This window comes from Aristolochia californica, unplaced genomic scaffold (assembly GCF_029961685.1).
Source record: "Aristolochia californica isolate CCGP_79_NKW_82.1479 unplaced genomic scaffold, dmAriCali1.0.hap1 SCAF_3, whole genome shotgun sequence".
Taxonomy (NCBI): domain Eukaryota; kingdom Viridiplantae; phylum Streptophyta; class Magnoliopsida; order Piperales; family Aristolochiaceae; genus Aristolochia; species Aristolochia californica.
The window spans coordinates 23,233,830-23,256,552 of record NW_027181992.1 but is presented as its reverse complement, the minus strand read 5'-3'; the positions used below and the strand labels follow the sequence as shown (position 1 = coordinate 23,256,552).

The 22,723-nt window shown below is 39.9% G+C and overlaps 1 protein-coding gene across 1 annotated transcript; it reads left to right on the top strand.

The window, feature by feature from the left end:
- Positions 1–2,755, top strand: LOC137959476 (uncharacterized). Its single transcript, XM_068806843.1, has 8 exons — positions 1–100; positions 261–361; positions 462–698; positions 921–1,135; positions 1,606–1,858; positions 2,021–2,131; positions 2,210–2,348; positions 2,556–2,755. Exons 1-8 carry the CDS (start codon positions 1–3, stop codon positions 2,753–2,755), a joined length of 1,356 nt encoding a protein of 451 aa, XP_068662944.1.
- The last annotated feature ends 19,968 nt before the right edge of the window (positions 2,756–22,723 follow it).

Below are 22,723 nucleotides of genomic sequence, written 5' to 3'. Positions count from 1 at the left end.
ATGGAACACTTCCTCCACGTGGCAAGGGCGCTGCTATACTTCATCTCAGGGATCATCTCCAGCAGCACCATCCTCCAGACACGCTCCGAGTACGACTCAGGTAGCCGATCCCCGCCCTGGTAATCCACTACCGAGCTTTATCAAAAAATTAACGAGTGCGGAGATGGCATAACGGCAGTCCAAAAATCTATGTTATAACTGCGATGAGCAGTATCGGGTGGGGCACCAATGTAAATGATTGTTTTGGCTTGAGGTGGCAGATTCTAAGGATCCAGAGGAGCCAGAGGATATTCTCGAGGAGGAACCACCGAAGATATCCTTGCATGCTATAACTGTGCAGAAATCGCCGAACATAATGCAAGTCCGAGCTCATGTCATCGACCGAGAATTTGTGGGACTAGTTGACTCGGGAAGTAAACACAATTTTTTGAGTGACAGCCGCACAACACCTCCAGCTCTAGATAAACCCTCATCTGACAGCCACCGTCTCAGTGGCCAATGGCAAGAAGGTCCCTAGCTATGGGATTAGTAAGGCGGTAACTTTTTCCATTGGCTCTACTTCGTTTAATGCTGAATTTTTTGTTATTCCCATGGCTGGATTTGACATGGTATTAGGCATTAAATGGTTACAAACGTTGGGGCCCATTCTGTGGGACTTTTCGGCTTTAACCATGAGCTTTGATTTGGCCAGGAGTCAGGTGCTTTTATAGGGTTGTCAAGTGGACAAGGCCCACCGCATGCACACTTTATAGACACAGGAACAACCTGACAGTACTAGTGATGGTTGGGTTGAGGAGTTCTCTGACCTCTTCTAGGAACCTTCGGGATTGCCTCCTCTGAGGCATTGTGACCACATGATCTGTCTGAAACCAGGATCTGAGGTAGTGGTCGTGTGACAATACCATTACCCACACCTTCAGAAGGACAAGATAGAGCGTCAGTGCCAGGAGATGTCAAAACATGGTCTTATTCATCCTAGTCGCTCACCGTTCTCTTCACCCATCTTACTTGTGATGGAACATGATGGGATATGGAGATTCTACATGGATTATCGGGAGTTGAACGTTCAAATAATGAAAGACAAGTTTTCGATTCCGGTAGTGGATGAGCTCCTGGATGAATTACATGGATCGTGGTTATTCACTAAACTCGACCTCCATTCGGGATACCATCAGGTCCGGATGCACCCCTCTGATATCGAGAAGACGGCGTTCCGCACATATCATGGCCACTTTGAGTTCGTCGTCATGTTGTTCGGGTTATCCAATGCACCCTCCACTTTTCAAGCTTTGATGAACAAGGTATTTAGCCCCTATCTTCGAAAATTTTTTCTTGTGTTTTTCGATGATATTCTTATATATAGCAAGTCGGTTGAGGAGCACTTGGCACACTTGAGGATTGTTTTCGACTTGTTACGAGCACATCGGCTCTATTTAAAACATTCCAAGTGTTCTTTTGTGACTTCACATGTGGCTTATCTGGGACACATTATCTCACATGAGGGGTTACGGTGGATCTAGAGAAGATCTGAGTCATTCATGAGTGGACGAAGCCACAATCTACTTCTGCATTACTGGGTTTTTTGGGTCTTGCGGGCTACTATAGCAAATGCATTCAGAACTATGGGCCGGTACCAACACCATTGACCAGCCTGCTCAAGAAAAATTCCTTTATTTTGAATGAGGAGGCCACCCAGTCGTTTACGATACTAAAATCTACTCTCGCATCCTCACCAATATTACAGCTTCCAAACTTTGATGAATTATTTGTGGTCGAGTTCGGCGCTTCGGGCATGGGCATTGGGGCCGTTTTACAGCAGCTGGGCCATCCTATTGCATATTTTAGCAGACAGTTGGCAGTCTACCAACACAAGCTGGCAGCCTATGAGCACAAATTGATTGGGTTGGCCAAAGCGGTCCAACATTGGAGGCCTTATCTATGTGGCTGGGCTTTTTTCATACACACAGATCACTATAGCCTTAAATTCTTACTGAAACAACATTTGATGACGTCCCCATAGGAGCACTGGATCAGTAAGTTGTTGGTGTTTGACTTCTCGATGGAATATCGTATGGGGAGATTGAATAAGGTGGTAGACGCCTTGTCCCGGTATTTTGAGGATGAACAATCAGTCTATTCAATCAACCAGCCTAGATTTTTCATCTTGTAATTGGTGAGATATGCACATGCCACTGACCCTGCACTGTAGGAACTGCATCAGAAGATTTCGGAAGGGACAATGAAATCGAAGTGGTCCATCCAGGATTCACTTATTTATTACAAGCAGTGGCTTTTTCTTCCACCTGAGTCCGAGTTGATTCCAGCTATTCTCTTGGCCTACCATGACAGTACACACGAGGGGACACAGAAGACCTTGCATAGAATTTGAGCTGATTTTTACTGGCAAGCCATGAAGCCCTCTATTACGACTTATGTGGGCGACTGTCAAGTCTGCCAGTGCAACAAAGCCGAGCACTTGAGTCCAGCCGGTCTTCTCCAGCCTCTGGCCCTTCCTACGCAGGTTTGGGCTAACATTTCGATGGATTTTGTGGAAGGTCTACCCCTGTCCTCCAGCAAATCTGTACTTTTTGTGATGGTTGATAGATTCTCCAAGTACAGACATTTTATACCACTGGCTCATCCTTATACAGCAACACGGGTTGCTCAGACTTTCCTGGACCAGATAGTCTGCTTACATGGCTTTCTAGAATCCATTGTGACTGGCAGAGATGCAGTTTTCATGAGCACCTTTTAGCAGGAACTCTTTCGCTTGAGTGGAACTAAATTGAAGTTCTCCTCCACCTATCATCCACAGAAAGACGGGCAAATAGAGGTGGAAAACCACACCATCGAGATGTATCTATGGTGCCTGGTGGGTGATCGTCCGTGGCAGTGGGTTCAATGGCTTCTGTGGGCCGAATACTGTTACAACACTTCGTTCCACTCTGCCTTGCAATCCACTCCTTTTCGGGTTCTATATGGTCGGGATCCACCTCACCTTCTCTCGTACAACCCAAGGTCCACCCGCGTGGACACGATTGATTAGGCACTCATAGACCGGGATCTTCTGCTACAAAATATCACAGAACAGCTACGATGGGCCCAAGTTCGGATGAAGGATGTCTATGACAAAGGCCACCGTGAGGTCTCTTTTGAGGTTGGGGATTATGTGTGGCTATGACTCCAGCCCTACCGTTAGCAGTCTCTTGTAGGACCTCCATGACATAAGCTCTCTCCCAGATTTTTTGGGCCGTTCCCCATTCATCGACGTGGGACCAGTCGCTTATCAACTCAAATTATCGTACACAGCCAAACTTCATGATGTGTTTCATGTCTCTCTTTCGAAGCCACATTCCGGGGCGCAGCCTACATCCACTCCATTCCTACCACCTTTTTCACTTGAGTGGGACTAAATTGAAGTTCTCCTCCGCCTATCATCCACAGACAGACGGGCAGACAGAGGTGGTGAACCGCACCATCGAGATGTATCTATGGTGCTTGGTGGGTGATCATCAGCGGCAATGGGTTCAATGGCTTCCGTGGGCCGAATAATGTTACAACACTTTGGTCCACTCTGCCTTGCAATCCACCCCTTTTCGGGTATATATGGCCGGGATGCACCTCGGCTTCTCTCGTACAACCCAGGGTCCACCCACGTGGACGCGATTGATCAAGCACTCATGGACCGGGGTCTACTGCTACAGAATATCACAGAACGACTACGACGTGCCCAAGCTCGAATGAAGGATGTCTATGACAAAGGCCACCATGAGGTATCTTTTGAGGCTGGGGAGTATGTGTGGCTATGGCTCCAGCCCTATCATCATCAGTCTCTTGTGGGACCTCCACGTCATAAGCACTCTCCCAGATTTTTTGGGCCATTTCCCATTCTTCGACGCATGGGACCAGTCGCCTATTAGCTCAAATTACCGGACATAGCCAAAATTCATGATGTGTTTCATGTCTCTCTTTTGAAGCCACATTCCAGGGCACAACCTACATCCACTCCATTCCTACCACCAGTTAATGATGGCAAGATTATTGTTAACCTAGCTGCGGTGTTACGCACGTAACTGACCAATGACCATGGGGTGATTCTTGTTCAGTGGACGGACACTGACCCCGATGCTGCAACATGGGAATGTGTGGACATCTTCAAACAAGTCTACCCAACTTTTGACCTTGAGGACAGGCTCTTTCTCCATGGGGAGGCAGATGTTGTGGAATTAATAGCACACCGAGTCACACAACGAAGGAGGCAACAACAACTCACTCAATAAGATTTATTTCTTAAATTACTTTGAGTAGGATTTATTTCTTATATTGTTTTAATTAGGAGTTATTTCTAATTACTTTTATATGTAGGGGCACTATGGGAATTATTGTAACCCTAACCCTAAAACTCCATGACATGGTCTATTTAAAGGGAAAGAATGAATGAATGAAGTAAGCTTTGAGATTTTAGAATAACCTAGTGTAAACAGGCTGAAATCACCTCTTGATCTCAAGTTTAGGGTTTACTCCAAAAATCCAACATATCCTTCTCCCTCCATTGTCATCCATCTTCATCCATCTTCCATCACCAGCATCCCAAGTAAGAAGGGGAGCTTCTTGTCCCTTTTCTAGCCCAAAGAGAAGGTCTTTCCTCCTTCTCGGTAGGAGCAGCAGCAAGAGAGGCCTCAACTCCTCCCTTATCGAGCAGAAAAGTGAGGATCTTCATCCTCAGACCTTGAGCAGTCCTAGAGCAACGTGGGAGCTGATTACAACAGCAAAGAAGAGGTTGCAATCTTAGCTAGAACAACAACAAAGAGGGCCAAACCCTCTTTGCCGTGATCAAGAAAAAAGATCAGCTTGCTCTAGCAGGCTCAGCATTGCTGTGGGGTATCCTACCTTTCACAGCAACTCGTTAGGACCATCAAAAGAAGAGTTTTCCTCCTGGCCGAGCACTGGTCTAGAGAAATACTCACATACAGACCCTTGACGTGAAGTGAGCTTTAATTTTGAGTGTTGCAATCTCAAGTTCCACGCTGTGTTACTCGATCCAAGACCCGGGACCGTAACACAACCATTGCTCTCAATCACAAACCAAAGCTCTGATACCACTTGTTAGGAATTAGACGCCCTAATTCCAAACTAATGAGGGCAATAATAATAATTGCAGAAGAAGGAAAAGCAAGAAACTAAAAATAACAACAAGATTTATACAGGTTCGCCTCTAGGTGAGATTGTCCTATTTTTAGCTACTGCAGTAATCCACTATAAAGATGAAATAGTTTACAAGAGAAATCGCACACACTTACAGGTGTTTTCTCTAACCACTCTCGGGCTACAACTCCAGTTCCTTTTCGATGATGATAATACTTGTCACGGTGATAAAACCCTAAGTACGGTGCCCCTATATATAAAGAGAAAATTAGAGCAACTAGATTACAAGTGTGAAATCCCCACACTACCCTTAATGATACAACAGTCAATATATCAAGGTGGACCCTCGCCATAGGGTAAGGTGTTAATTAGGCTCCACAACTTAACAAGCTTAAGATATGGGTTGGTTGACATTAATCCATGTGGATTAGTTGAAGAAGTCGAATGGTAGAGACTTAAACAAGTTTATCTTCAAACTGAGTAGCTCTAATAAGCCAATGTTTATTCTTAGAAGGGTAACTGGATGTAATATTCTTATTGTCTTTATAGATGATATTGTTCCCTCAAGTGATGATTATAAGACATTGCTAACATAAAGAATCATCTTGGATAGTTTTGTCAAATATAATTAGGACCATTCTGGTATTTCATACAACACATGTCTTAATTCTATCTATATACAGAAGATTCTGTTAACTTGCCCAGAGCCTCGATAGAGCCACCAACAGTCCTAGTGAATGGCAGGACATCAAAATCCATTCTAGCCATATTTACTCAAAAGAAATATCTTCAGTTTACCCTTCAAAGACTAGTTGTTTCTTTTCCTGCAACCTTAGAATTGTGATTTCAATCACAAACCTCACCGTCCTAAGGACCCACAACAAGAATGAAAATGCTACCTGAAGAGAAGGATGAGCACTAATAAAACAAAAAGGCTAGACATAACCTCATTGACTTATACTGTCCTATTCTGTGAATTCGATCTTCAGCTTGTTGCTCCACTACTGAATTCCACCAAGGGTCCTTTAAGAAGGCTTGTTATCAACTCCAAATTACAACAACATCACTAAAATGAACTTATGACAAATTCAAATGTTATAAAACAATAAGGGGGCACATTTGTGGAGCGGTAACATTAATAGGATAGACATCAGTAGCTAAATTGCTCACATTAATTCAGGGTCATGCCACTAGCTTTCAAGCTCATAAGTCAATGTACTAATGCAAACAACATATATATGAAACCATGAGAAGTAACATGATATGGTCCTAGGTGTCACAACAACGATTTGTAGGGAAAATGAAGGAATGTAGAGAAGATGGATTGAAGAACGATGGACATGAGTGGAGGAGAGGGATAATTAGTCTCTTCGAAGGGAGAACTAAACCTTGGGTTCGTTTTCGGAGAACGTTGATCTTAGGGTTCTTTGAGGAGAACGCTGATCCTATGTTTTGATTGAAATTAGACTTGTCCCTTTCATTCGATGTTGTCCCTTAAATAGCGATCATGTCCACAAGTGAAAATTACAATTTTTCCCCTCCTTGGTATTTAACTTGAAATTAAACTAAATGACTACATAACTGACTCAGTCAGAGTAATTGACTCAGCCATGGTGTCTCTGCCTGATTCGGCCCACTATTGGGCGGCCAGTAAGATCTCTCAGCTTCAATGTCACATGTTCCAATGCTGCTGCCAAGAGTGCCCCAAAAATTGCTAAAACCGGTGTTGAAAGACCAATGCCTCCAGGATGGCTATCATACAACAACAATCTTTGTGGAACAAAATGAGTGGTATGGGAATTTGCACACGCTGAACCCTAGTCCAAAGTAAGGCATTAATAAGAGCATGAGAAGCAACATGCTGGCCAGCACGAAACAACTGAAATTGAGGCTCTACTACTGCTTTTACTGGCTAGGGAATCCGAATCCAAACTGCCTAAGATGCATGAAAATTTGGAAGAACAAGGTCGACTATGTCAATTATTTTATTACTACCCTGCCAAATGCGAGAGAACCCAAACCATGTGGTTGTTACGGTATAGGAATTTGAGTGAGCAGCAATCTTGAGCCTTACAATATAGGGGTTCCCTTGATGTAGATAAACAACTCCTTCATTTCATTTGCAATGTAATTCCATGAGTTTATAGCAGCTTGTGAAGGATCTGAAATTAGATAGCCTTTATGCTGAAGAGTATTTACTGCCCCATCCAATCCAGAACAAAGTACCTCTCATCATATTGCAAACACAATGGGTGTTCAAAGGCAGCACATCATGAATGCTGCTCAAGAACCCTGCACCCAGCTCTGGTCTTAATTGTTCTTAGCATTTTGACATACATCTTGCAAGCTACATCGATCCCACAACTAGTTGCAACCTCCTTGAACTTTAGATCACTCACAAATGTTGACCACCCACGATCACAAGACTGCATATCTTTTTGCTTTGGCTGAACCTTATGGTTCCTACTCCCACACGTTAAAATTGCCCCACCAGCAGTTGCTAATTCCATAATTTTGTTGACTATATCAATATGACCCATCTGGCACAATGAACTCATCTTCTGTTTCACAACTTTGGACGGAGAGAGACAAAGATTCGTCGGAGCGGTGTCTACCTCAATATCATTCCAAAACAGAGTAGGCACTTCAAGAATTAGTACACGCAGGGCAGAGGAAGGTGGTGATGCCATACATTGAGGAATTTTGCTACCAGTTCCCTAGTTCGTGCATCTTGTTGCTTCGTCTTGTGCAGCTCCTGCACCTGGGATCCATCAGTGTTTGTTGTTGCCACCAACTTGTCGGCCATAGCAGGGACCAACAGCTAGGCGAGACCGAAATCTGTTGGTCTTGGAACAAAACTTTTATCCACAGAATTAACATTGCTGTTCGTGATTGGCATTTCATGAATCAAAAGCAATCGAACCCAATGCCGTAGTGGCCTTCTTGTCTGGGTTTCATGGAGAAGAGCATGAGGAGTTCCACCCTCAACCAGCTTTGCCCCAAAATTAATTTTGTTCTAAACCTCAGCCTCGTTGGATGCAATTTCTTTTCTGAGTTTGTCGAAAGGGAGCCCAGCAGCAGAAGGAGCATCACTGCCACCAATGATTCCAACTCAAAACTTTAGTTTCTCTGGAATCTCATCTTCCGCCACAACCACCATTTCCATTTCAAAATTGAAGTCTATGGATTTTTGGGCTTTCCTGTTCGAATATATGGACACTCCCCGTCGATTTAACGACGAGCCCTTCCCAGCACTATTGTCGCCACTAATGCTGACCTTAAGAAGCTTTTGCTACTGGGAAACCACAACAACAGTGTTGGTGCAGGAGACATCTAGTCGAATTGAAACAGGCAAACCCACTTGGGCCCGCTCTGCCAAGATTTGAGGTTGAACACCGTCTTCTTCCAAAACTGTGATCTTCCTCTCTGTATCCCTATTCCGACGAGTTTCGATTTTGGCCCCTCCCTCAGACTTTTCACTGTAAGCCTGAAGTATATCCTTTGCTTCAGAGATTATTTTTATGCGCATGGCACACATCTCATCCTGGATTGTTGCAGTTAACTTTGTGCAAAGTGCTGCCGTTACTGGCATCATTGCTGCAACTATTTCATCTCGGAATGAAGAGTAGCTAATTGTGAACCTGCTCTAGTACCAAGATGATATGGTCCCATGTTTCACAACGGCGATTCGCATGGAAAACGAAGGAATGGAGAGAAGATGGATTGAAGAACGATGGATGTGAGTGGAGGAGAGGGATAATCAAGCTCTTTGAAGGAAGACCTGAACCTTAGGTTTTTTTTTTGAGAACGTCGATCCTAGGGTTCGTTGAGGAGAACATCGATCCTGTGTTTTGGTTGAAATTAGACTTGTCCCTTTCATTCCATGTTGTCCCTTCAATAGGGATCATGTCCACAAGTGAAAATTACAATTTTCCCCTCCTTAGTATTTAACTTGAAATTAAACTAAATAACTACATAACTAACTCAGTCAAAGTAATTGACTCAGCCATGGTGTCTTTGCCTGACTCGGTCCACTATTGGGACCATATCATAACATCAACAACAACTTGAATCTTTTGAATGGAATAGTTAATCAAATCCATGAATGAAGTGAACTGGCTGAACACTTCCTCTAGCAAAATCATCAGTTTGAACCATGAATTTGATCTCCTTCCTCTGCACAAAACTTAACATTATATGATTGATGAGAAGAAATTTATTAATTGAAACAAAAAAATTGAGAGACTAGAGTCGAAGGACCAAAGAAAATGTCCACTAAAATACTTGGAGAAATAGCTTTCAAGATACAATAGTTACCAGAGCTTCAATTTTGTTCTAGTATGAAAATCTTCAAGATAAATTTTTTTAGGATACTTGAACGTTTAAAACCCTTAACGGTCAAAGAACCCTGTTTTGGACTCTTCTTTGCAATGAAATCAATAGTTAAAGAGGTTTTGTACTCTAAGGACAAGCAACTTGTCCTAAGCCTGTTGAGTATTCCATTAAACAGGCCTTATAGAAACAATGCTCACATGAAGAACCAAGTTGGTCAAAAGAGAAGAGCTGATAACTTTGACAATCTTGTTCTTGCACAGAAGCAAGAGTAATAAAATGTCACATCATGATTTTTCTCACCACTGGATCCTCTGTTTCCTCATGGAAAATCCCACAATCCTGTGCTTGTAGAACATTGGACTTAGCAGTATTCATATATGCAATTTTAGAATAGATAATAAGGTATGGACGATCAACAACCTGGGGAAAGTAAGTAAGGTTAATTAGTACCATTTAACAAAATTTGTTAAAAACATGAATGAATTAGATAGACAGAATAAGAAGCAACTCCAAATTATCCAAAATCTAGTTAAAAGAACCTCCATGAAACCCTTCTCTTTCATTTTATCAGCTTTACATCATTGATAAGAAAGGCAATTTTTTTCTTAATGGCAATTTTTATCAGCTTTACTAAGCTATGATCTAAGTCTCGATGAACTTTATAGCGAAGAACATCCAGAAAGAAAAGGGAGAGGCACACAACCTCCTTGTATGATGAAAAAATAAGACCCACCCATTCAATGAAAGAGACTATATACTTGCAAAGAGTGCAACATGAGATGGGGTGTTTTCTAGCAACAATGTTACTGTGGCATGTAAGCAAGTACACTATAAATAATACACCAAATTAGTGCGGTTAGCACTGATTCTAGGAATATCTCATTCTTCAAAGTGCACACCTACTTTCCCAGTTAGTATGTGAATGGCATCCTTTTTTAACTAATGGAGTTGATATTTTGAAATTTATGGAGAGATCATGGCCGGGATCCTAAACTTGGATTCAACAGGATGACAAACTTGGCATTTCTCTGTCCTTTCTCTCTGGTATTGATAAGACTGCACGATTTCTCTGTCATTTGATGCTCCCATTTTTTTCTGCTAGATTTTTCAAGCAAGGAATAGACATGCAAGCTTGATTAATTCGGGTGGCTATACCTGAATCCTGCAACAGGCTTAACTTTATCTTGCTATTATAATTGTGCGGTGCTTATCTTGTTGTTATCATCGTGATGACATTGGTATTCATCTCCTCATGCAAGGATGTAAATAGTAGCATATTTGTTTCTGAAAGGAAGCTCTTTGATTTCATGAATAGCAGAGTATGTTACCTTCTGATGATCATTAGTTGTTATCTACTGGATCCGTATCAGAATACAGAATCATAAACAACTCTATTTATTTGATAAAATAGCTATCTATTCCGAGTTACATGTTACATGTTATCTACTTTTGTTCTTGTAACAATGTGGGACCCACCATGGTGCTAGAGCTGGTGGGACCCACCATGAAGACGTAGGTCATCAAGAAGAGTCCTAGAGGACATGGGACACCAAGAAGAGTCCTCACCCAAAGCAATCACGAGTTAAGGAAGCAAGAAGCACAAGCTGAATTGATTTAGAATAATGAGTTGGCACTCATATCAAGGTGCATTGGGAGATCATGAGGGGCCCACAAGGATAAGGCTATGAGCTGGCTTATCCATTATATTCACGTGAATAATGAAGGACTCCTAGTTCTACTCAAGTTATTCTTCTAGTAGTATAGTTTGAATAGACTTACTTATATTGAAGAGTTAGAGTTGGAATGTAATTAGGATTGAATGACAATTTTTATAAGGACTCTACCTCCTCCTCTACTATAAATAGAGGTATTTTAATTCAGAATTAATCTAGTCACACATTCAATCCCGAGTTGGTTCTCTCTCTCACTCTCTTGCTTGGCGCAACCTCCTCTTCTCTTTTATTGTTTTCTTCTCTGTACCCAAGAGCTTTCCTTTTATTTTCTCTTTTTATTTTCTTCTTTCTCTTGTTCGTGATCATGGAAAAGGGATCCTAAATTCAGCATGGTATCAGAGCAACATATTTCGGATCCCTCGACAAAAGAATGGACTAGAGAAGTGATGATCAACACCACTCAAAGAAGGCTCTTCTATGAAGGAAGAACACTAGCTGAGAGATAAGTGTTCAAAAAAAAAAATTTATGCTACTGGTTCTCTAATTTATATGATGATTCAAGGATGAATATGTGAATTCTTTCATCTTATTATGTTATGGATATGCATGCCTCTCTATCTACAAGGAGCTATCAAAACAGTTTTATCGGTTTGGAAATTCTGTTTGCCGAGACCAGTCCATACTTAGATTATTGAATTTTTTTCAAGGGATAAGAGTTCAATGATATAGAAGATTAATATTTAGCCTCTTATGAGTGTTTTTTTTTTTTAAATTATAATTTAGCATTGATGCCATATTTACATATAATGAGTTGATTGAAGAAGTACTACTTGGTGATACTATTTCAAGTTTCTTGAAGAAGAGCCTATAAAGGCTGATGATAATATGAATATAAAAGGTGATATACTGAGAATCACCACCATACCCTTACGTGGGGTATCAAATTTTTTGAGTTGCTCCACCTCGGTTAGGAGGTTTATCATAACCAAAGACCTACTTGGCCAGCTCACTACCCGAGGAGCACTTGTTGATGAAGATGATATTTTTTATATGAAATGGCAAAAGCATGATACTTTGGTAATTGGTTGGCTAATAAATATCATGGAAGAACAAGTCTCTAGTAATTTTATTTATCTTGACACTACTAAACAAATTTTGGAGACATGTACGAAACTATATCTATGCCCTGTTACACTGCATAGACCCTATGATATTCTCCAGAGAATGTTGAATACTAAACAAGGAGAAAATATTCATGAGTACTTGGCACGGTTTAGAGGCTTTCTTCAAGAGTGGAAGTTAGCTCAGCCCTCCACCACTGATATTTCTATCAGAGATAAACAAAAGGAGGCCTTAATTACTGCTATTTGTCTTGTAAATGTTAAACCTCATCTTGAGATTGCCAAGAGTCAACTATTGAGTGCTTCTGCTGTCCCAAAGTTTGATGATGTGTGTGTAACATTACTTCATATTCCAGACACTTCTTCCTCCTCTATTGATGTGTCATCCGCTCTATATTCTGATCATAGAGGATCATCCTCTGACCGCGACCGAGGCCGAGGAAGAGGTTATAGTGGAGGCAGAGGAAGAGCTGGAAGGAATAGTGCTGGCAGAACAGATGATATTAAGTGTACTCATTGCAAATTTCCTGGCCATACTATAGATCAATGTCATTATAGGGCATGCACTTATTGTGGCTAATATGGCCACTATAAAGAAATATGCTATAAGGCTAATGACAAGTCAGAATCTACAAGGGCTAATCAAGCCCTTATTACTGATGCACAAGAAGACCATCCCACAACATCAGCTGGACAGAAGATTATTACTGATGAAGAGTATGAACTATTTCAGAAAATGAAGACCATGCTGGGGTCTTCTCCTAGTCCCTCTGCCACTATTGCTTCAGGAATGCTATTTTCCTCATCTTCATCCTGGATAATTGATTCTAGAGCCTTCGAGCATATTACAGGTAACAAAACTTTATTACATTCTTTATCTCCGAGTCTTTCACACAAGTTTGTTACCATAGCTGATGGTTCTCAAACCAATGTCCAAGGAAAAGGTTTCACTTCTGTCACCCCATCACTTTCGCTCACTAATATTCTTTTTGTTCCTTCTTTTCCTTTAAACTTACTCTCTGTGAGTTAGCTGACAAAATATTGTAATTGTTCGGTTACCTTCTCACCTATTTCAAGTGTTTTTCAGGATCATATAACGAAGCAGGTGATTGGTGGAGGCCATGAACAAGGTGGGCTCTACTACTTGGAAGTGCCAAAGATCAATATGGTGTCTACTACTGAGAATGAGACACGATTATGGCACAATCGGTTGGGACATCCTTCCATACAGTCTCTTCATCATATGTTTCCGTCTCTTAAGATCAAGGCAGAATTCAGTTGTGAGGTGTGCCAATTAATTAAACATCAAAGGAGTACATACTCTCCTCGTCCAGAAGTCAAAAGTGACATTCCTTTTTTGTTGATTTATACTGATGTTTGGGGGCCTTTGAGTGTCTTTAATATTTCTCAAGCCAAATATTTTATAACTTTTATTGATGATTTCATTCGCACAACTTGGTTTTTTATTTTTAAGGAGCGTTCTGAGATACCATCTATTTTTAAATCTTTTTATGTGATGGTACTCACTCAATTTGGTCAGAAGATAAAAATTCTCCGGACTCATAATGCCAAAGAGTATATTTCAAAAGACCTTGACTAATTTTGTCAAGAGAATGGCATTATTCATCAGACATCATGTGGCTACACTTCTCAACAAAATGGTGTAGCCAAATGAAAAAATCGTCATATTCTTGAGGTAGCTCGAGGTCTATTATATGCCATGAAAGTTCCATACTTTTACTGGCCCCATGCTGTCCTTACAGTGTGTTTTCTTATAAATCGTCTATTGTCTACCATTCTTGGGAATAAATCCCCCTACTCTAAACTATTACCACATGATGATCCGTTTGCATTGCCATTGAAAGTCTTCGATTGTGAATGTTGTGTTCATAATACATTACCAACAGCAAACTTGACCCTAAATCTATCAAATGTATTTTTTTGGATACTCTCGCACACAAAAGGGTTATGTTTGTTATAGTCCTCCTTTGCATTGCTTATTTGTGTCCAAGGATGTAACATTCTTTGAAAAATCCTCATATTATTCTGATAGCTCTCCACCTGGTATGTGATCAGTACCTAGTTCTCCTCAATCGGTTGTGCCTTGTGATACAGAGATTGTTCAGCCCCCAAAGACAGTGGCCGATACCACACCTACCGAGTTGTCGAATCCACCAAAGGTAAGTCCTTCATCACCAGTCATTTTTGGTCCTCAATTTGATACTCATCCTATTGCTATAAGAAAAGAACCCCGATCATGAACTCAACCTTCTACTTCTCATCCTATTTCCAATTTTGTGTCTCATCATCGCCTCTCACCATTATGTTGTCAGTTTCTTTATTCTATTTCCTCCATATCTATTACACAGTCATATCAGGAGGCTCTACAACATCCAGGGTGGAAGGCAGCAATGGATGAAGAAATGAAGGCACTCAATGCTAATCACACATGGTCACTGGTTCCTCTACTTACAGATAAAAATCCCGTTAGTTGTAAGTGGGTTGATACAGTAAAACATAATCCAGATGGGACTATTGCACGACTGGTTGCAAAAGGTTACACTCAATGCTACGACATTGATTATGATGAGACATTCTCTCTAGTGGAAAAAATAACCTTGGTACGTATATTATTATCCTTGGCAACTAATTCATCATGGCCAATATATCAATTGGATGTTAAAAATGCATTTCTCAATGGTGATATCAAAGAAGAGATTTATATTCAACAACCACTTGGATATGTGGTTGAGGGGGAGTCCGTATGTCGCCTTAAAACATCTCTATATGGACTAAAGCAGTCCCCACGGGCATGGTTTGAGAAATTTAGTAAAAGCATCATATGGGCAGGTTTTTACAAATGCTCTGCAGATCACTCAGTATTTGTTGAGAACACAACACAAGGTAAGGTGATTCTAGCTATTTATGTTGATGATATTATTTTAACTGGGAGTGATTCTGAGGGCATTTAGAAAATAAAAGAAAGAATATGTACTGAATTCAAGTCGAAGGATCTTGGATTACTGAAATATTTTTTGGGTATTGAGGTCTTACAATCTAGATATGGGATTTTTCTTTCCCAAAGAAAATATGCCCTTGATCTACCAGAAGAAACAGGTATGATGGTATGCAAACCGGTAGACACTCCTATGGATGCAAATACAAAATTATGTAGAGGCACTGGTGAAGATGTAGAAATTGGCAAATACCAAAGGTTAGTGGGACGACTTATTTACCTGGGTGTAACGAGGCCAGAAATTTCATATGTAGTAAGTGTGGTAAGTCAATACATAGACAAGCCACAACTTAGTCATTGGCAAGCACTTGAGAGGACACTACGTTATCTGGAAGGAGCTCCTGGAAAGGGGCTCCTCTATAAAAAACATGGTCACTTCAACATTAAGGGATTCTCGGATGCAGACTAGGCTGGATCCCCAGATGATAGAAAATCTACTTCGGGATTTTACATGATGGTTGGAGGAAATCTGGTTACGTAGAAAAGCAAAAAACAAAATGTAGTAGCACGATCAAGTGGAGAAGCAGAATACAGAGCAACGACACACACTGTAAGTGAACTCTAATGGATAAGATCTCTTCTCACTGAATTGGGATTCTATAAAGAAGCTCCAATGGATCTATACTGTGATAATCAACCAACAATACATATTACATCGAATCCAGTCTTCCATGAAAGGACAAAGCACATTGAGGTAGATTGTCACTTTACATGAGAAAATTTTCAAACTGGTCTCCTATCCCTGAAGCACATATCATCACAAATCAAGTTGCAGATGTTGAATTTATGGAAAAGTGAAATACTTCATTGAAATCAATAACTTGTTGTAATCAGAGTACATGAACCTCTATTTATAATAGAGGAAGGTAGTAGAGTCCAATTACAATAAAACTACCCTTGTCCCAATTACACCCAAACTCTAACACTTAAAGATAAGTCCTAACATAATTAAATAACTCAACATGGATAAAAGACAAACATAACTCAAACTAAAAATCTTCTTTGACGTGACCATAAGCTAAGATACTTTTGTGAGTCCTTCTTGATCTTCCAAGTGATGTGATAAGGATGCCAGATCATGGTAATCATTGTGGGTCCTACTGCCTTCCTTAGTCATGTGGCCCATCTTATAATAATCTTAGATATGTGGGCCTTCCTTGGTCGTGTGGGCTTGAGCTTATCTTCCAACAACAGACATTCTCACCAAACCAGTCACTCACAAGATTATGTCTAATATATGAAGCAAGCTGGGCGTTTATGATGTCTTCTCACCCCTAGCTTGAAGGGGAGCGTTACAATGTGGGACCCCACCATGGTGTTCGAGTTGGTGGGACCCACCATGAGGACTAGGTCATCAAGAAGAGTCCTAGAGGACGTGGGACACCAAGAAGAATCATCACCCAACACAAGCACGAGTTAAGGATGCAAGAAGCACAAGCTGAATTGATTTAGAAGACTTGAAGATCAAGTGGGACCCACAAAGATCTCACGAGTTGGCACTCTTATCAAGGTGCACTAGGAGATCATGAGGGGCCCACAAGGATAAGGCTATGAGCTGGCTTATCCATTATATTCATGAGAATAATGAAGGACTCCTAGTTCTACTCAAGTAAGTCTTCTAGTAGTATTGTTTGAATAGACTTACTTATATTGAAGAGTTAGAGTTGGAATGTAATTAGGATTGAATGACAATTTGTGTAAGGACTCTACCTCCTCCTCTACTATAAATAGAGGTATTTTAATTTAGAATTAATCAAGTCACACATTCAATCCCAAGTTGGTTCTCTCTTTCACTCTCTTGCTTGGTGCAACCTCCTCTTCTCTTTTATTGTTTTCTTCTCTCTACCCAAGAGCTTTCCTTCCCTTTTCTCTCTTTTGTTTCTTCTTTCTCTTGTTTGTGATCATGGAAAAGGGATCCTAAATTCATCAGTTCTCTACAACGGCTGCATTGCCAACTGTTCTAATAGCAGCACTGATCATCTGGGACTGTCTCTACCTGTATTATCTCTGAGCGCTATTGGTATCATTATCTTCCAAGCCAGCTGGTGGATTACATCTAATTTAGCTTAATCACAATACTGCATTCGAAACTTGCTAGACTTGGCTGAGAAATTTGGCTGATTGATTTCTGAACGCTACTGCTTCTCCAAGATTCTCTTCTATCTTTGTAATCTCACTCAAGAAATCTAATTTTGACAACTGCCATCTATCTTCGAAAGTTTATTTTCATCACCATATGATTTTCGTAAAAATTGCTATCTCTCTGATGTTTCGGAAATTCCTGCAATCTTCATTGTTGTGTTAATATTTCTGGAGATTTGCTGGAAGATTTCCACTATTCTATTTTTAGGAAGATTTCTGCTACTTCCCCGGGTTTTCTGGCCTTTCCTTATCCAGATTTGGAGACGATGAAGTTGTCCCACTCTATTCAAAATCGTCGTGGGAAAGAAGACGAAGGTATAGTTTGGGATTTAATTCCCCAAAGTAGCTAATGTTTTAATCATGCACAAATTCAGCATAGGACCACCAGGTTGACCTAGAGACAATTCTGTTGACCCGAGGAACACTTGCTCTTGTTCTACCGCCACTTATTTTTTGCCTCTATTATACGGGTCTGGGTCACAAGGTTTATACTTATTTTTCCTGTGAATCGGCTATATTGGCCAGATAACTTACTAAGTTCAACTTGGTTCTCTATCTCTAACTGGATTACTATCTTAGATTATTACTCGGTTCCAACATACTATTTGGTGCAACTTCCTTATTTACTGATGAACTCGATGCAGACTATTTCATGTATCCTTATTACCCTTAATGACTTCTATTATTTACCGGTTATTAGGTACTATACAACTGCACATGTGGTGCATGTTATTTGGGCATTGAACCATTTCCCCTATTGCTATTGTGTCTCTTTGATTGAGACTTTATTTCTGAAGAAGAACTCCTTGGTGGTTTGCCTTGGGTTCATTATTTACTAACTGTTGTCGGCATTGGTTCCTCTTAAGTAGATTTTGAATTTCATAGAAAAATAAAGCAAATAGTGCCCTCGGCATTTTATTTTCCATTACCCATTACCCTTTGGCAATCTTTCTTCTACCATCCTTTATTTGACTCTTACTTACCCTTATTGGCCAACCCTGTTAAAACATTGCATTGGTTGGTACCTTTGATTTATATGGGTATTTTAAGTCTATCCAGGCTTCTTGTATATATACTCGTGGGTCTTTTATCGCCATCTTGTAAATGAAAGGCATTACCCACTTATCACCCATTTCTACCTTTGAGAGTCGGTGCTCAGGTTAGGAAATCATGATGGAGGAGCTTATTACTACATATATGTTATTTGGTCAAACTGGGATCACTGCCATTGCCTCCCAGCTTGAGGGGGAGTGTTGGAATATATGATGTAATTTGGGTGGCACTAATGTAATTAGTTTAAATTTCATGTCTCTTCTTCACTCTTATTAGGGTGAAGGGTATGCTTTTAATATTGGTAGTTTTCATACTTATAAATATGACTTATGAGGGAGGGTTTGGTTAAGTCCATAACCTCCTATCTACGTGATGAGCTTCCCATCTCTACCCAACTTTGTGCTTGCTGCCCAGTCTGTCGAACTATGAGCACCCTGCTCCAGATGCCTTGGCAGAGCTTGGTAGGCTTGTTGAGGCATCGCGGGTCATGGAAATTTCTTTCCCCTAATGGGTTAGTTCGCGGAAGGTTACTAAGAGCTACTGATGCGACGACAACCATGGTTCATCCAAATTAGGATAGGTAGAGGAGGCAGGAATCTAGACCCTCGGCGGCAGTTCTAGATGGCAATGGGATTGGGGAGTGACGGTGGATGGAGTAGGCGTGATTTTAAAGGGGGGTGCGGGTGATGATCAATGCAGTAGGGAGATGTACGAGCAAGGCTGAAATCGAGGACGTAGGTAGGGGGTGTTCAAGCAAGTGAGCAGGGCAATCGAGGGGGCGGGCAGTTTGAAAAATGGTATGGGCAGGGCAGGTGAGAGACTGAGTGGGGTAGACAGGGTGATGGGCTGAGATAATTGAGGGATTTGGGATTTCAGATTCAAAATTTGAATTAAGTCTTGGAATATGTGACTGAGTGGACTCGGATTTGGGAGTGGCTCTGGTTGGAGTCTAATTTGACTCGAAACTTTGCCCTCACCCTCGATGCCCCCTTCTCAACCGCCCTCTCTTCTTCTCAACCCAGACTTCTTCTCAGCGACATTTCTCACTCTTTTTCTCTGTTCCCCTTTGTTCATGCTCTCACCGCCCCTTTCTCAAAACCGAAGCCTATCATTTCATCTCCTATCCACCCCTCTTTCAAAACCGAACCCTATAATATCTCTTAGTGCCCCCTCTCTTAATACCCTATCATTTCAATCTCTCGTCGCCCCTTCTCTCAAAACCGAAGCCCTACTAACCCTCCAAATCCGAATTTGAATTTCATAATCCGATTTAGTAGGGTGATTTTTTAGGGCTTTTGTTAATTGAATCTAATTTCTAGGTTTAATTATAATATTTATTTGAATTTAGGTGTTTAATTACTATATTAATTTTTTAGTGCTTTACTGTTTTATTTCTGATTTTATGTTAATGATTTTTTTGTCAATTGCAGATATATTAAAATTATTGTAAAGTTTAATTGAAACTTGATTGAATTTCCCTCTCCGTATTTATTAATTTTTTGTAATTTAGTTTATGGATTCCTGTGCCATTGAATGTTGTATTTTTTGAAGTTGCTAGTTTAATTTTAGATTAATTTAGTTTAATTTTCTGATTTATAAACTTGCAGAGGAGATAAGATTTGCAGGATTTTTAGTTGCTAGTTGTTGTTAAATAAATTTGAAGTGTCATGGAATGATCATGCCATGTGGTGAGGAGATTTGGGTGTTATAAATATCCACCACATGGGTTTTTTTTGTTTTTTTTATGTTTTCTTGTGTTTGCCCTAGTTACAAGGATGGGTACAAAGTCTGATTAAGAGTGGGTTGGTAATAGAGAGTGGGTTGAATCTAGTCAAACTAGGCTGAGTCGCCTGCACATGCATCCATTAGTCAACGAAACCCGACCCCCATCACTAACATGGTACAGTTCGTAGTGATTGCAAAGTCATATGGGGCTCTACCAGGGGTGTTTGGTGAATTTGGACTTAGGTATGTTTTTGCATTGTTAGGACTAGTCATCTGCTATAGAATTAGTTCGATTAATTTTTAAATGTTGTAGAATATTGTTGAATAATTTTTAAGTGCTATGGAATGATTTTTCTATGTGGTGAGGAGATTCATGTGTTATAAATAACTACCACATGGTACTTTCTCTGTCTATGTTTTATTGATTTTCCATGTGTCCCCAGGGATGGGTAGAGAGTCTGATTAAGAGTAGGTTGAGTAATCGAGGGTGGGTTGTGTCCAGTTCAACCTAGGCTGAGTCGCCTACAGGGGTGTCCATTAGCCGACGAAACCTGACCCCCATCAATGACGAGGTACAATTCAAAGTGACTGCGAAGTCATATGGGGCTCTACCAGGGGTGTTCGATGAATTTGGACTTAAGTGTGTTTTTACATTGTTAGGACTAGTCATCTGCTATAGAATTAGTTTGATTAATTTTTAAATATTTTAGAATGTCGCTGAATAATTTTGAAGTGCTATGGAATGATTTTTCCATGTGGTGAGGAGATTCGGGTGTTAAAATAACCATCACTTGGTATTTGTTTTGTCTATGTTTTATTGAGTTTCCATGTGTCCCTAGGGATGGGTAGAGAGTCTGATTAAGAGTAGGTTGGGTAATGGAGGGTGCGTTGTGTCCAGTTCTGAGTCGCTTGTAGGGGCGTCCATTAGCCAATGAAACCCGACCCCCATCACTGACGAGGTACAATTTGTAGTGACTATGAAGTCATATGGGGCTCTACCACGGGTGTTTGGTGAATTTGGACTTAGGTGTGTGTTTGAATTATTAGGACTAGTCATCTGCTATAGAATTAGTTCAATTAATTTTTAAATATTGTTAAATAATTTTGAAGTGCTATGGAATGATTTTGCCATGTGGTGAGGAGATTCAGGTGTAATAAATAACCACCACATAGTTTTTTTTTGTCTATGTTTTATTGAGTTTCCATGTGTCCTTAGGGATGGGTAGAGAGTATGGTTAAGAGTAGGTTGGGTAACGGAGGGTGGGTTGTGTCTAGTTCAAACTAGGCTGAGTCGCCTACAGGGGTATCCATTAGCCAACAAAATCCGACCCCCATCACTAACGAGGTACGGTTCTTAGTGACTGCGAAGTCATATGAGGCTCTACCAGGTGTATTCGGTGATTTTATTTGATTTCACTGTATTTGATCTCTACAGCCAATAGGTTTGATCAGTTATATATGTCTCTTGGCCAATATCGTTTCCTTTGGATTTTTTGTTTCATTTCAACATATATAGTACTTAGTTGAATGCGTTAAGGTTTCTTTTTCCTCCTTTCATATAGGTTCAAGATTTGATCTCCCATCTGGAAATATTCAATCAAAAGCTCGGATGGGTCCTCCAGATTCGTTTATAGAACCTGTCCAGTAAGTAAGAGTTTGACATAAGACATTTCCGATCAATTGGAAAATGACTCACTTGACCTCCTAGACCGACAAAAGACAAGAGCAGCCCTTGGGTCATCAGAGCACTCAAGCAAAAACTGGATGTGGATAATGATCTGGAGATAGATTCTGATGGGCGTTTAGTAATTCGTGAGGATGTTAGACCTAAGTAGCAAGAGCACTAATTCAGGTCAAGATACATAAACTAGAAGTCAGACCAATAATTATAGTTATTTGACTACAAAGTCCTTGTCAGAAGGAAGAGGAAGAAAACATGAATTTTTATGTTATTTGACATTTTGATGTAAAATTATTTATTCATATATGACTTCCATTTACATTCATCCTCGCTTATTTTTTTAAATATAAGATAATAAAATGTATACTGATAAATTTGATTTTTAAACCCTAAAATAATTTTTTAATTAACAAAACATTTTCAATTAATAAATATTTTAAATTGATAATAAAAAGTATTAAATAGATAAGAGTAAGATTTTAATTAATTAATATAATAAAGTAACAAAATTTCTATCTAGAAATTTGATTTTTACACACTAAAGTAAAATTTTTAATCATTGTTTTAATAAAAAATATTTTAAATTGATAATAAAATGTGACAAATAAGTAAGACTATGATTTTTTAAATAATTATTTTATTTATTTTATTTTTAATATTTTAAATATAAGGTAATTAAAAAATATAGATAAATTTTAAAAAATGTACTGATAAATTTGATTTTTAAACACAAAACTAAAATTTTTCAAAAAAATTAATTTTTTTAAATAGATTAAAAAAAAGGTGTTAAATAGTTAAGGGTAAGATTTTTTAATAACTTATTATTTTAAAT

Bases quoted from the DNA above. Each gene is read 5' to 3' on its own strand.
- LOC137959476 (XM_068806843.1), top strand. From the start codon at position 1: ATGGAACACTTCCTCCACGTGGCAAGGGCGCTGCTATACTTCATCTCA. The intron at 101-260 runs GTAGCCGATCCC...TTGAGGTGGCAG, and splicing joins ACGCTCCGAGTACGACTCAG to ATTCTAAGGATCCAGAGGAG. The intron at 2,349-2,555 runs GTACACACGAGG...ATTTTGTGGAAG, and splicing joins TCTCTTGGCCTACCATGACA to GTCTACCCCTGTCCTCCAGC.